The sequence below is a fragment of the Hylobates moloch genome, unplaced genomic scaffold (genome assembly GCF_009828535.3).
Source record: "Hylobates moloch isolate HMO894 unplaced genomic scaffold, HMol_V3 SCAFFOLD_18, whole genome shotgun sequence".
Lineage (NCBI taxonomy): Eukaryota > Metazoa > Chordata > Mammalia > Primates > Hylobatidae > Hylobates > Hylobates moloch.
In genome coordinates, this window is record NW_026652293.1 from 46,382,035 (window position 1) to 46,397,492 (window position 15,458).

The 15,458-nt window shown below is 53.2% G+C and overlaps 1 protein-coding gene across 1 annotated transcript; it reads right to left on the reverse strand.

The window, feature by feature from the left end:
• Positions 1-368: 368 nt before the first annotated feature.
• Positions 369-12,406, reverse strand: TMEM61 (transmembrane protein 61). The gene is made up of 3 exons (XM_058430874.1): positions 11,952-12,406; positions 6,481-6,830; positions 369-821 (listed from the first exon to the last, which is right to left on the reverse strand). Exons 1-3 carry the CDS (start codon positions 11,964-11,966, stop codon positions 554-556), a joined length of 633 nt encoding a protein of 210 aa, XP_058286857.1. The 5' UTR covers positions 11,967-12,406; the 3' UTR covers positions 369-553.
• Positions 12,407-15,458: the final 3,052 nt, after the last annotated feature.

Here is a 15,458-nt window from a genome sequence, read left to right on the forward strand (position 1 = left end):
AGCCTGGGAGGAAGAGGCTGCAGCGAGTCATGATTGAGCCACTGCACTCCAGTCTGGGTGACACAGTGAGATCTTATCTAAAAAAAAAAAAAAAAAAAAAAAAAAAGGTACCTGGTGGAACCCATACATAGGTGGTCTGAATTCAGAGGCCGTGTTCTTCTGGTTATAAACGTGATGTGTGCCCCTGGGCCCCAGTTTTCTCACCTGCACACAATCTCCCAGCTGACAGCCAGCACTCACCGCTGGCCATAGGAGTGCCACCCAGGATGTCCTGGCCAGCTGGGCCCCTGATGACTGCAGCCTCACCCATACACCACAGAGGGCAGAACACCCTCAGCTGCGCCTAGGCAACTCACAGAGTCGTGAGACATAATAAAATGGGATTTATTTTAAGCCACTAAATTCTGGGGTGGTTTGTTATACAGCAATGGATAAATAGAAAAGCCTTCAACAATGAACGTTTGCTGAGTGCCTACTGTGTCCCAGGCACTGCATAAGACTCTGGAGAAGGCACAGCATTTTTGTCTCTGGATTCAGGGCCTGCTAGGAGCCTTTAACTTCCTCCCCATGCAGTCTGAACCAGGCCTGAGCAGGAGCATGTGGCACTCGGTGTCGTCTCTGCAGAAACGGCATCAAGAGCAAGGCTGATGCTCTCATAGCTGGGTGGAGGCCAGGGGGGCTGCGTGCTGAGCAGGGCATCCCTCAATGCACTTGGCTCCAGGGCTTCCTCCGTAGGGTATGCAGGTGGTGTTGGGGGCCCCTCGGCCACTGGGAAGCTCACGGCTTCCTCGTAAGTGGGGATGTCAGCCACTTTGGGGGTCCTGTGGGAACAGAAGAGAGGCTGTTAGCAGGGGCTGGGGCAGACCCTGCTGCCTGCCAGAGAGACAGTGAGGAAGGCTGGGGGCAGAGAAGTCTTCACACCCTGCTCCAAGCCTTTGCGGCTCTCCAGGGCCCCATATACACCGTTGAAACTTGGCATGAGCCAGCCCCTGCGGCCCTCAGCCTTCCCGCCACCCACTCCCTGCTCCATAGAATTAGTTCCCTGTATGTGCTCCCAGCACCTCCTGGTGCCTCCTCAGTTCTCTCTGCAGGGTAAGTCCTACCCTAGGGCAGTGACTGAGAGTCCAGGGGCTGAGGGTAGCTGCTTAGGGGTGTTTCATGTTGAAAGATTGAGTGATGGTGGTCCATAGACAGAAGACTCCCACCTATTGAAATATCCTTTACAAGGTCAGAATTGGGATGCCCAGGGCAGAATGGGAGACCTCAATTCCTCTGCCCATCTGGATGCTTTAGATTTTGATATGATGTCTGCCAAGTGATTATCTCTACTTGCATACCTCCAGGGATGGAGCACTTACAACTTACCAGATCAACCACTTCTATCTCTGGACAGCTTTGCTATCCTGTGACTCTTTTCTGGTCCCCACCCCTGGCCAACTAAACCACCCCATAGGGGCTTGAGGCAGAGACCAGGTTCTGCAGGCCAGACCCCGAGACAGATCACCCACGCCCCAGCCAGCCTGAGGCCGATAGGAATGAGACCAGCTGTCGGCCCCCTCAGAGCCCTGGTGGGTCATCTCTGGGGATCCAATGCCCATCCCCCACCTGGGACACACAGTGGGGAGTGGGGTGGGAATGTCGCTGATCCTAGGTGTGGGCTGCTCCTGCTTTGGGGGTGATCCTGAAGGTCCCTTCCAACACTGAGGGTGGTTATGCGTCTGGGCACTGGTTGGTTCACCTCCCTGCTGGGAGATCATGGGTCTGTAATTCCATTCATCGAGGCCTGGTTTCCTCATCTGTAAAATGGGGGATGGTAGTGGCACCTGTCTCACAGGACAGAGTGCAGGTTAAATGGGCTCACGGAGGGCGGCACTCAGCGCCTGGGACGTAAGTGGGGTTATGAGCAGAATCTCAAGGGGGTCCTGTGAGGAATGGGTGGGGGAGCAAAGCTTATCACAGGCCTCAAGATGGCAGGCCCCACAGGGCTCAGAGAGGCTGAGTCACTTGCCAGGCTCCTTAGTTTGGAGCTGCTGGGAAGCAGTGTATTCCACACCTTTGGTCCTGCTGCCTAGACCGAGGAGGGGCCAATGGCAAGAGGCCAGTCTAGGGAACAGAAGAGGCAGTAGATGGGACTTAGCTGATGGAGGGGTCCATGCTGGGAACCTGCTGCTGCCCCTCAGGTGAACACCCAGCACCCACCGGGGACCTGGACTTTGTCCGGCAATGTGTCTTCTCGGCCCACTGCAGCCTCATAGCAGCCTGCTGGGAGGCTCACTGCCCCCAATCACAGACCAGGGTGACGGAGCAGATTGATGGGATCCTGGATCTGAACCCCAGCCTGTATGTCAGTACAGGGCAGGGCACCAGCCAGGAGTTCCAAACTTGGAACTCCCTGTCCAGTGCTCCTGTGAACTCTCACAGACCTCCCTTCCTTCTCTGGAAGACAGCCCAGGAAGCTGAGATGGTGCCTGTCCTCACCCTCCTCTGAGCTCCCAGCATCCTTGCACATGAGGGCAGGACAGAGAATATTGCTCCTGGAAGCAGGCAAGTTGGGTTCTATTGCTGTGTGACCTGGACCACATTTATACCTTCTCTGAACCTCTTTCTCCTCATCTGTAAAATGAGGATAATATATCCCCTTTCGGATTCAGGGAAAGAAAAAATGAAAAACAAATGTTTCACAACACTCAGAAAAGTGTGAGTAATTAGCTTCCAGAGCCCCATCTCCTGCCTGCTCACCTCCCAGCCACGCTCCAGCCCCGCTCAGAGCCCTGGACACCTGAGACAGGCTTTGGGTAGGCCTGGGGCCATCCCAGCAGGTGACAGCTGGCAGGGCAGGGCACAGGTGCCGGTGAGTTCTGCCCACAGCAGGAAGTTTGCTTAGAGGGCAGATGTGAAGCGGCCCTCACACCACCTTCTGTCACCTTAGCGGCCAGCTGGGCCGCCCAGCTCCAAGTCGCCAAGGTCACGGTCGAGGATGCCAGGGACTCAGCAAGCAGGGCAGCTGCATCACACCCCGCTGGGACCGGGCCCCATTCATGGTGTCTCTGGATGTGGCGCCTCTGCAGCTGTGTGGGGCAGTCCTACCACAGTGGTCTCCCCGCACAGGAAGTGCCATGGAGGCTACGGCTCACCCCAATCTTTGGAGCCTGGTTGGGGCAGGAGACCTGGGCCTGGCAGCAGCTCCACTGCCCTTCAGCTGAGTCGGGCAAACCCAGGAAGAGTAGGGCAAGGGATGAAATACAATTTGCCCAACACTTACGTTCTCTAATCTCCTTTCATATTCACAACCACCCTAGGGGGAAGAGGCCTGCACCCACTTTACAGATGAGTAAAGGCCACGTGTCAACTAAGTGGCAAAGCCCCAGCTTCGTCTGACTGCAAAGCTCAAGCTAAGTCCACCTATCACACCTCTCCCCCAAGTCACCTCATCTCTCCTCACCTCAGTTTTCTCAGCTGTCAAATGGGCCTAATCCTTACACTTACCTCATAAGCAGTTGAGGCTCAAATCTAGTGGGCATGAGGGTGCATTGTAAACTAAAACAGGAATAGCAGAGAAAGCAGATGTGTGTACCAGCTACAGAGTGCACGCTTCCCTAACTCTCGTCTCATTTGAGCCTGACAGCGATGATAGGGAAAAGGTCTTCACCCAGTTGAGAGATGAGGTGTCAGACACAGCTCAGAGGGTCTAAGTAACATCCTCAAGGACACACAGCTTCTAAAAGAAAGATCAGGGACTACTGGAGGCCCCACATCCAGCTGCCTCACTAAGGGGACTTACACTCAAGACAGGAGCTTCCTGAGGGCAGGGGTTTTGTCTGTTTTGTCCACTGTGGCACTGTCAGTTCTCTGAATAGCACCCAGCATACCTACGTGTGCTCAATCAATATTAGGTACATGCATGAAAGAGTAAGTAGATGAATAAACGGGGAAACCAGAGGGCAAGAGGGGAAGGGACCTGCCCAAGCCATCAGCCCAGGAAGGCTTTATTTCTAACCTGGAGTTACCCATAGCGGGCACCACCAGAGACTGAGGTGCCTGGGAGCAGGAATAGCAGAGTAGACACCCATGGGGGGTCAGGTGCTGGGCTCTGCAGGCAGCAGGGCTTGGCTAGGTGAGCCTCGGGACAGGAAAGAGCACCGCCAGCAGAAGCAGCCTCCTCGACCCCCAGCCACCCAGTTTTGAGTCTACGACTGGGGTCTTGGGGCTCGATGGGCTAGGATCACCCTGTGGCCTCTTAGGTGGGCTTCCTCCCTGGCCCACTGGGAGCGAAGGCCAAGGGGCCCCACCTGCCAGGCGCAGCTATGCCTAGACCCTGTTGCATCAACATGGCTGTGTGTACAGGCAACACCCACCCCCTGCACTCACGCCCGGCTGGGTGGGAGGAGCAGGCTCTGGTCCAGAGCATCTGGGGCCTGGCCTGGTTCCAACTGACCACTAACTCACTGTATGACCAGCTAGGTCACTTGGTCTTTCTGAGACCCAGGTCTCTCATCTGAGAAGTGAAGGGTTTGGCTGGAGAGTCCCCAAGGCCCTGCAATATCTAACACTATGTAAATGCTATGTAAATACACATGTAAATGCTATTTCAAGTATTTTGGATCCATGGTTGGTTGAATCATGGATGCAGAACCCATAGACAGAAAGGGCTGACTGTACTGCATCATCTCTAGCTTTAAGAAGTCACAGGCTGGTAGCAGGAATGCTCCTACATTCTTTGACTCGGAAAACATTTTCCCTGTTAACACAAGGAGGAAGAGCATTCAGGTCCCAGGTCCCAGGCCAGCTCACGGCAGTCTGGCTTAGCCCCTCACACACAGGGATCCAGGGCTTAGGACTGACGTGGGAGGAAGAATGCCAGCCGAGCAGCCAGCAGGCTCCTGCCACTTTCTAGCTATGCCTCCCCTTCCTTTTCTGCAGACACAACAGTCATTCTTACCTTGCAGGAAATAGAAAGGACAGGAGGTGGTGTACACAGGCCCCTAGCACATAGGCACACTCTGTACTTTGTTGAATAAATAAGTACATAAAAGGGCATGCATAATACATGCATTCTCAACAAGACAAACATTGGTTCTTGGGGAGGGTAACACTCTTTTTATGTATAAAGCACAGATATACATATAGTACATAAACAAATACACAGTGTATCTGGGGTATTACAATTTCATGGAGGAAGATTTGGAAAAAAAAAAAAAAAAGTCTAAGAAGGATGGCACAAGGCAGGGTGGGGAGCCCAATAAACATCATTCTCAGTAAACTATCGCAAGGACAAAAAACCAAACACCGCATGTTCTCACTCATAGGTGGGAATTGAACAATGAGAACTCATGGACACAGGAAGGGGAACATTACACTCCGGGGACTGTTGTGGGGTGGGGGGAGGGGGGAGGGACAGCATTAGGAGATACACCTAATGCTAAATGACGAGTTAATGGGTGCAGGAAATCAACATGGCACATGGATACATATGTAACAAACCTGCACATTGTGCACATGTACCCTAAAACCCTAAAGTATAATAAAAAAAAAAAAATTTAAAAAAAAGAAAATAAAAGGTTGAGAGATGCTGTCTTCATGCAACACTTTGTCCCCAACCCCATACCTTTGTGCATGCTCTTCTGCCTGCCTAAAATGCCTCTTTTCCACCATGTCCACTAGAGGAAAAGTTGACATTTGCTGTGCACCTACTGTGTACCAGGCACTGGGCTAAAGCTCAACATACATATCTCATTTAATTTTCCCAAGTGTCACCTGAAGTAGGGAGTGGGAGTGAGCACTCTGAGGCCAGACTGCCTGGGTTCAAGTCCTCGTTCTGACACACACTATCTGATGTCTTTGGCTGAGTTACTTAGTGTCTCCAAGCCTCCCTTTCCTCCTCTACAAATGGAACTCATAACAGTAGCTACTTCAGAGGGCTGCTGTAAGGATCAGCTGAGTGAGTATGGAAGAGCACTTTGAACAGTGCCTGGCACAGGGCTGTACTGTAGAGGGGTTTGCTATTATTGCTGTTGCTATTAGTCCTTTTCATTTCAAATGAGGAAGTTAAAGCTTAGGGGGATTGCATGACCTACTCAAAGTCCCACTGCTAGTTTGTGATAGAACCAGAACAGGGTCCCAGTGGGTCTGACTCTTGTGCCTAGGCTTTTAACCCTCTGCTATTCTGTCCCATACCAAGCTGAGCTCAGCTGCCACCTCCTCCAGGAAGCCTTCCTGGGTTTCTCCATGTCTTTAGAAGCCATGCCTGTCTCACACAGCACTACCTACTCTGGTTTGTCATCATCAGTTTCTGTCATGGGGCTTTAAACTCCTTCAGGGCTGTACTGATCAGCTTCCGTGTACCCAGGACACAGGGCAAAGCCTGATCCAAAGGAGGAACCCCATGAGAATTTGCTGGAATTACAAATGCTGGCTGGTGGGCTGGTGTGACTGGGCCCCTACCTGCAGTCCCCACCCGCTGCCCCACCCTGCCCTGCTGACCTGCAGCTCTCCTTCTCTGAGGACTCCACAGTGAGGTAGTACAGGTCTCTGGAGAGGTGGTAGGGGTCCCATCGAGGTGGCCCCGGGGTGCTGGCCTTGACGGACCACAGCAGGCCAATGAGCAGCAGCAGGCCACCTGCACCGCAGCAGACGAAGCTGACGGACCTGAGCAGGGGGCTGGGGCCCTCGGGCACCGGATACTCCGTGGGTGGGGCCAGCTGGCCAGGCTGGGCGCTTGCATCCCCTTCGCTCCACCAAGCGAAGCAGAGCGTCCCGGCCACCAGAACCACTGTGCCGCTGACTGTCATGCAATAGCGGAGGGTGGAGGCCATGTGGCTCCTGTCACACATCTGGACACAGAGAAGGAGGGAGAAGAGGAAATGGGCCATATGGAAGGTGCTGGAGGCCAGGTGTTAATCCTCCTCTGCCTGAGGTCACTGTACAACCTTGGAGAAGTCACTTAACTCCTCTGGGCCTCAGTTTCCTCATCTGTGAAGTGGAGATGATGCCCCTGACTTTGCCGGGCTTTTTTGAAGGTCAGGGGTAAACATGTATCAGCACCACGCCAGGGAAATGGCAGGAGCTCAGTAAGTGTGACCACTTTCACTCAGGGCCTCCCTCCAGGCCTCAGGGGCCCCATCTGCCTGGTGGATCTAAAACTTCCCACCCTGACTGCCACACAGGAAGCTGGGACAGAGAAAAGTAACACGTGTTAGAAACTCCAGGCCTGCCAGGATCAGGGCTTGCTGGCTATGCACTGCCTGTCTTCACCTGGTCACAATCTTGTGAGATGGACACTGTTATTGAATAGAGGAAGATACCAAGACCCAGAACAAGTGTGAAAGAGGGGGTATTGAAGAGTCTAAGGCCGAAATTCGCAACATAGAGCAAAACTTTATGGAAAAAGATGTTCACCAAGCCGGGCGCAGTGACTCACGCCTGTAATCCCAGCACTTCGGGAGGCCAAGGCGGGTGGATCACCTGAGGTCAGGAGTTCGAGACCAGTCTGGCCAACATGATGAATCCCCATCTCTACTAAAAGTACAAAAATTAGTCGAGCATGGTGGCACATGCCTGTAATCCCAGCTACTCGGGAGGCTGAGGCAGAAGAATCACTTGAACCTGGGAGGCAGAGGTTGTAGTGAGCCGAGATCGCACCACTGCACTCCAGCCTGGACAAAAGAGTGAGACTCTGTCACACACACACACACACACACACACACACACACACACACTCACCGTGGCCTTATTAATAATGGTCATAACTTGGAAAGTACTAAAATGTTCAATTATAAAGAAATGGTGAGTAAACTATGGCATAATCTCTAGAATGAATAATTAATATTAGCCCATTTTTTAAAAAAATCAAGCTCAGCACAAAGTTTTAACAAGAGGAGGAAACATTTATCATATGTTGCTTTTTTCAACTTAGTATACTAAATTATGCATACAGTGTTGTCTCAATTAAATAAAAGAATGCACAGGGGGGAAAATCCTGGAAGGGTCCTGGCCCCAGATCACACAGACGTAGGAGGCTGAAACCTAGGTCTGAGTTGTCCCCAAAGCCAATTTCTAGGCTGCCCATTGTACCTTCCAGTCCCTGTACCTATAACTTCCCATTAGCTCCCCTCAAGGCTCAGCTCAGCCTCACCAGGGAAGCCTTCTCTGAAGACACTTTAACTTTAAACCCCTGAGTGCCCTGGGCCACCTTTGCCACAGCAGAAACCTGTGCTTAACTTCTGCTTCACTTGTCCCACTCCCCGGTCTGTGAGCTCCCTGAGGGCAGGGTCCATATTGGCCTTGTTCACCACTATATTCCCTCAGTGCCTAGCATATAATAGCTGCTCAATAAATCCTCTGAACCAAGGGAAAGTGTTGCTGGATAAATAAATGCTGGTTGGGTGAAAATCCACCCTCACAGTTGTGAAGAGCTGGGAGAGAGGAGGCAGTGCAGGATTCCAGCTGCCACAGCACAGGGACATGAAGGACAGTCCTGGCTTTGGTCCCCCCTCTACAGCTGTATCATGGGATAAGCCTCTCACCTGCCCCGGGCCTGCTTCCTCATCAGATAAAAGGCAGGCTCTCTAGGAGGCTGCTAGGAGGATTTGCAGAAGCACTGTCTCCTCTTCCAGAGGCTGAGCCAGTGAAGCAGGGAGCGGGGGCCACATACCTTAAAGGGAGGCTTCGGTGATCACAAATCCCTTCCAAGTGGGGCTTACCCAGCCAACAACAATATATCCAAATGACATACCGCTGTGCGGCTGCTCAAAGGCATGATCCCGTGGGAGCTGAAGGGCATGGCAAATGTTCAAGATGTAGTAGGTGAAACTTTAGATTTCAAAAGGGCATGTTACCAAATGTGTTTAAAAACACACACGTGTGTGTGTGTGTGTGTGTGTGTGAGAGAGAGAGAGAGAATGTATACATGTAAAAGGGGTGATCTGGGAGTGGACCTCAATCTTTCTGCACCCCTAGACCTCTGGATGCATATAGAGAAATTCCATTCATAAATTACCTGCAGTTCTATTTCTGTGAATCTGTCCAGGGGGCAAGTGTCTCCTGTCTCCAGCTCAAAGCCTTTTCATGTAGGGAGAAAAAAATTCTGACTATCCCCAGTCCCCCATCCCCAAAGTCAAAGAGCTAGGAGAGGCTGTCAAGAGGAGAAACCTGCTTCTGGGAAAAAAAATTCAAAAAACAAAACACACAAGCAAACCAAGAACAGTAACCCCTGCCTGTATGTTATGGTACTCAACAGTCCCCATTTATACCTAGCATCACACCTGCCTCCCTACAGGTGGGCAGGCCAGATGAAAAGTCTCATTTTACAAATGAGGAGAGTGAGCCCAAAAAGGTGAAGGACCTTGTCCAAAGCCAGGTACAGCAGGGTTCTCAGCACTGGAGGAGCACACACCTAGGCACACCTGCATGGGGCAACCTACACTGCTTTTTACTTTCTACCAAACAATAGTCGCTGCTCATTGTGGAAAAAGGAGAAAACCACAGAAGAGAATAAAAATAAAAAAATACAGGCGGGGCACAGTGGCTCACACCTGTAATCCCAGCACTTTGGGAGGCCGAGGTAGGTGGATCACCTGAGGTCAGGAGTTTGAGACCAGCCTGGGCAATATGGTGAAACCCCTGTCTCTACTAGAAATACAAAAATTAGCCGGGCATGGTGGTGGGCACCTGTAGTCCCAGCTACTCGGGAGGCTGAGGCGTGAGAATCACTTGAACCTAGGATGTGGAGGTTGCAGTGAGCCGAGATCGCGCCACTGCACTCCAGCCTGGGTGACAGAGTGAGACTCCTTCTCAAAAAAAAAAAAAAAAAAAAGCAAAACACAAATCACCACTAATCTCGCCTCTCAGAGATTAGCAACATCCCCAGGTGGCTGTTTCCTGTTCATTGCCCCCTTGTCCTGCATACAGGATGATGGCAGCAGCAGATGTGTGCTGTGCATTTATCAGGCTGGGCATTTACCAGGCTGGGCACCACGCCAAGTGCTTTACAGGTGTCCCCTCACTTAATCTCCACAACAGCACTGTGTCCTAAAGACACTGTGGCCACTAGGGTGACAATTTCTCCACAATTGGTGCCCACAATAGGGTGACAATTTGTCCACAATTGGTGACCACAATAGGGTGACAATTTGTCCACAATTGGTGACCACAATAGGGTGACAATTTGTCCACAATTGGTGACCACAATAGGGTGACAATTTGTCCACTAGGGTTACTGCTGGATTTGGACCCAGGTCTAGTCTGAGTCAAATCCCTGTCTGCGTGTACAGCTAGGTCTCTCAATATTTTTTAATACAGAAAGTTGAGACCATGCTGCGAATAGATGTGCTTGTCTTTGGCACGGGCAGCTCTCACTCTTTAGAATGCATGGCCCTCCTTCCCAGCTTAACTCCTCCCAGGCCTCAGACTAGCCCCTGCAACTACCCTTTGCGTGTTGTCACATGGAGTCGGGGTCATTTTCTGTGTGGGTCTCGCTCCTTCCATGTGGATCCCCCACAGCAGGCAGGGCACATGCTAACCTGCAATCCTGGGGGACGGTTGGGGTGGAGAAGGTCAATGTCCACTGGATGAAGGGCAGCCTGTTCCATTGTGCAGTGGTTGTTTTCCTTATTATTAAAGGTCAGGGATGTCACTATCAGCAGGGTGTTCTCACCCAAACTCCTTCCACCTGGACCCTTTATTAGACCTGTGCTCCCTCCACCTGGAGCGCCCTCTGCTCACATCCAGGACCCTCATTGCACCCCTTCCCAGAAGGCTGTCTCCTGCAGCTGCCCCCACCTCCCTCCAGCCAGAAGAGGCTTTTCCGGGAATCAGATGCATCCATTGATCACCCCTCTGACTACAGTGGCCATTCCCTGTTAGCTCTGTGACCACCCGGCATCTCTGAGTTCAAATCCCTGCCTGCAAGGGGAAAGCAGGTAATGAAAATGAGATGGCAAGACGGCAGGCTGTAAGTGAGGCACAGGGACACAAGGCTGGACCAAGGATGCACCCTGCTCTGACACTGGCAGGATCCAGCTTCTCCACGCCTTAGTGCCCTCCCCTGTAAATGGGCACAATAACACCATATTGCTTCTGAGAGTGAGAATATATTAAAATAAAATTTATTCTTATTATGATTATTTTTATTTCCACAGCAGTGCTCAGTACCTGTCCCTGCCCTTCATCTTGCCCTATCTGCTCACTAGTGACAGTGCCAGCCTGAGTCTATCATCTGCCCCCTGGCAAGGGGGCAGCATCTTCAGTAAAATTCTAGTAGAAAGGCCCAGCTCCTGTCAGGAGAGTCCAGAGGACAGAGCCTCCCTCCTGCACCCACTCCTGCACAAAGCCAGGATGGAACGCCATGCCATTCTCCATGCCCTACTCCATACCAATAAGGGCACTTTTTTTGTTGTTTCATTTTTTTGTTTTTTTGGTTTTTTTGAGACTCCATCTTGCTCTGTCACCCAGGCTGGAGGGCAGTCCTGCGATCTTGGCTCATTGCACCCTCTGCCTCCTGAGTTCAAGTGATTCTCCTGCCTCAGCTTCCTAAGCAGCTAGGATTACAAGCGCCCGCCACCATGCCCGGCTAATTTTTGTATTTTTAGTAGAGACAGGGTTTCATCATGTTGCCCAGGCTGGTCTCGAACTCCTGACCTCAAGTGATCAGCCCGCCTCAGCCTCCCAAAGTGCTGGGATTACAGGCGTGAGCCACCGCACCCGGCCCCAATAAGGGCACTTTAGATGCCGCTTTCTGTAAAGACGAAACTGTCCGAACAAGAATTTGTTCTTGTTCCCCAATTGAGGCCCTGAGTGCCATGGCCTCAAGCCACCCACCAAGATAAAACCCAGGCAGAGCCCCGGGTGTCCACACCGCCCACCAAGCCACCGTGACCCAGGAAGGGGTCGGGGCAAGGTCGACGATGGAAGGGGCTGAGTGCCCGCAAAGGAGGGAGAAGGCCGTTTCCACCCACCTGGGGCAGGGCCATCGGGAGGCGGGCAGCAGGCGCTGTCCAGGCGCGCAGGGAGCCGGGCGCGGGTGAAGGTGTGGTGGTGGAGGACGCCAGGGCTGAGCGACCCTGCCGGCGGCGACCCTCGGGTCTGCAGGAGGCGCGGGTGTTAGAGGCGGAGGGGCCTGGCCGCTGCCCCCGAGCCCTGCTCCCCAGCCCGCAAAACCGAGGTCTGGCTCCCGGGCCCTCCCGGGGCTCACCAGCCCCGCCCTCTTCTCCGCCCGCACCCGGTGCGCGAGGACCGAGCCAGGCCTCACCCCCGGCGCCCGCCCCGAGGGCTGCGCGCTCCCCGCGGGGCTCTGAGGCTGCCGTGGGGCGTCCAGGGGCGCGCGGGACCCGGGCCTCGCCCTCCACTCCGGTGGTGACGCTCGCACCACCTCTCCTCCGCGTCCTCGCCGAGACTCCGGGTGGCCCGGGCTCCGGGCAGCTCCAGGTGTCCAGCGCTGTCGCCCAGCCGGCCCCGCCCGTCCTTAAAGCGCCAGCACGATTGGGCTGGCGGGGACTGGGGCTTGCCAGCGCGGCAGGGTCCGGGGAGCGGCGGGGCTGCTGCTGACCGGAACGCCTTGGCGCGGATCGGAACCTTGGGTCCGGGGGGCCGTCACGCCCCCGCGAGCGCTCCAGGAGGGGCTTAGGAATGGAGGCAAACTCCTCCGAGCCATTAACGCTCAGCTGGACAGGGCTTAGGAGTCCCGAGCCCAGTCCTGTTCACCCCCATTTTATAGAAAGGGAAACTGAGGCCCAGACAGGGGAAAGTCACTTGCCGAGGTGTTTACTGCAGACTGCGTTGACCGAACGTGCTTTTTCACAGCAATCAGACAGCAAGCCCTCCTGTCCCTCCAGGACCCTAGCTTCTGGCGAGAAAGGCGTTCTCAGCGATAATGACCAGCATTAAAGTGCTCCCCGTTACCGGCGTCACCGCCCCAGTCAGTGGAGGCCCCGGAGAGGGGCTGAAGATGTGTGACCTAACTTCTCTGAAACTTCCTCCCTCAAGGAGAGCTGATAATCCCTAACTCACAGTTCTGTGAGGATTGAATGCCTTAAGCATGCAGGTTAAGTGGCTACTGAAGGCAGTTTTTGTGGACAGGTGATTTGGGAGCCTGGAGGAAGGGTTACGTGTGCGCACGCATGTGTGTGCATGTGTGTGTGTGTGTGTTTGTGTGTGTGTGTAAGAATCCTTCCATGAAAGGACATCTGAGGTGTCTTAGGAGAGCAGGAGTGGACAACAGCATCCAGGCAGAAGGAGCAGCATGTAGATGAAGTCACCGGCTGGTGAGATCCTGACAAGTTCATGTGGGCCAAGGGAAGCCAGTTCCAGGACTAGCTGGGGTCTGGGTTTTGTTCTTGCCCTTTCCTGCTACTCCAGCAAACCGGGGGACTGCGGCCAGCTTGCCATTGGCATGGCCTAGATTCCCCAGTGAGCTGGGGGTGACTAACTCTCTTCCCAGCCCAAGGACAGAAGGTGGAGCAGCCTGGCCAGCAGGGATCTGAAGCCCAGAGAGAGGAAGCCACTGGCTCCAGGTCACAGAGCAGGTCAGCGGCAGGGCCCTGGCCCCCAACTCTGTCTCTGAAGAAATATCCCACCAGGAAACTAAGGCTCAGAGAAGGGCACAGGCCTGTGTGTGCAAGGCTACAGAGCTGAGACAAGGACCAGGCAGACTTCCTTTGACTTTCAGTCTGTAGGTGGGACCAAGGCCACTAGCAGCCCTCTTTGCACCCATGTGGGCACAGGGGAGATATGAATGGGAAGCTGGAGGCCTCAGAGCTTTTGGCTTCACTCATTTCCACAGGGCAGGCATCTGTGTGGGTTGTGGGCCCCTCACTGGTCAAAATGGACCCTCCCAGCCCTGCCTGTGTAGTCCCAGAAGTGAGTCACAGGTTGGTGATGTTGGGGTCCAGGCCTGGACAGGCTGCTGTTGCTAGCACACCCCTTGGGCCCTGCTTCAACCTGAATCCCTGGGCCAGGCTGGAAGCTCAGGCCCTGGAACTGGACAAGTCACGGTTCCTTCCTGCCTTAGCCACTTTCAGATTAGAAGACTGGCCACATCTTTATCTGTAAAATAGAGACAATGGCACCTCCTTCCTAGAGTAGGAAGGAGTTTATTGGGGTTTAATAAGACCTTAGCCTGAGGAGCTGGCCTGGATATGTCCTCACATGACACAATGGCTCTATTTGTGAATCTCCTCTAGTTTATGGGGACCTCCTGAGTGCAGGGACCAGGTGTCACTTGGCTCAGGACCCAGCCGGATGCAATACAGCTGGAACCAGAAGAGGCTGGGCCTGGGTGCTGATTGAAATCCAGGAATCTGCCCCAGGTTTTCTGGCTCTGTCTTCTTCCCCACCTTTCAGAAACTGGTCCCAGTGTCAGATCTGCGATGCTGCCCAGGCATGGTGGTGACCCTCTCTAAACAAGCACACTCAGAATTTCCCTGGCCTCAGCTGGGCGACTCAGGAGAAAACTGGCCATCAGCTTTAGCCTCAAGGGGGTAGGGAAGGGAGCTACCATTTTCACTTATTACATGTCACCGGCCACATACTCTTCCCATTTCATTGTCACCTCAGCTAAGTCATGGAGGCTCAGAGAGAAGTGCATTGCCCAGGGCTCACAGCTAATAAGTGGGCATTGGGGAGAGGAGGTGCTGAAATCCATATCAGTCTGAATCTCCCAGACCCATATGCACTTCTCCAATTTTTGCCACATTGTCCCCTCTCTGTTACAGCCTGTGTTGCTGCTCCTGCCTCTCACTGGCCTCTCTGCCCCCAAGCTGACTGCCCTTCATGAGACACCAGCTCGAGCTTCCAAATCAGCATCCCCATCAGTCCACCACCTGCCAAACCTTTCAATGGCTCCCCCATTGGCCTCAGAATAATGACCCCAGCTCCAAGCATCCACAGTCTTGTAACCAAATCCCTGGCCACCTCCCAGCTTCACTTCCTATGCTCCCTACCATATCATGCCTGAACTCACTGTTCACTGTGTCCCAGGGACAATGCCACGCCTTGGTCACAATGGCCCTTTCCTCACCTGGTGAGCTCATACACTTCCCTTAAAACTCAGGTTACAGGTCACCTTTTCTAGGTGACTTCTCAGTGTCCCAAAGTAGTATAATCTGGTCCCTCTTCTAGGCTTCCAAAGGGCTTTACAGGTCCATCCATCCTAGCCCTGAGCACACTGACAAAAATAAAACTGCATGCCTGCCTTCTTTTTTTTTTTTTTTTTTTTTTTTTTTTCAGTGAAAAGAAATTGCTGGACATTGCAGAAAAATCAGAAAATGTCAGTAAGTTAAAAGAAATCAGGCCAGGCACAGTGGCTCAGGCCTGTAATCCCAGCACTCTGGGAAGCCGAGATCACCTGAGGGCAGATCATCTGAGGTCAGGAATTTGAGACCAGCCTGGCCAACATGGTGAAACCCCGGCTTCACTAAAAATACAAAAATTAACCAGGTGTCATGGCGGGCACCTGTAATCCCAGC

Excerpts from the sequence above, each read along its gene's own strand:
- TMEM61 (XM_058430874.1), bottom strand. Across the intron at positions 822-6,480 it reads TCAGAGAAGGAGAGCTGCAG|GACCCCCAAAGTGGCTGACA; the intron begins GTCAGCAGGGCA and ends CTGTTCCCACAG.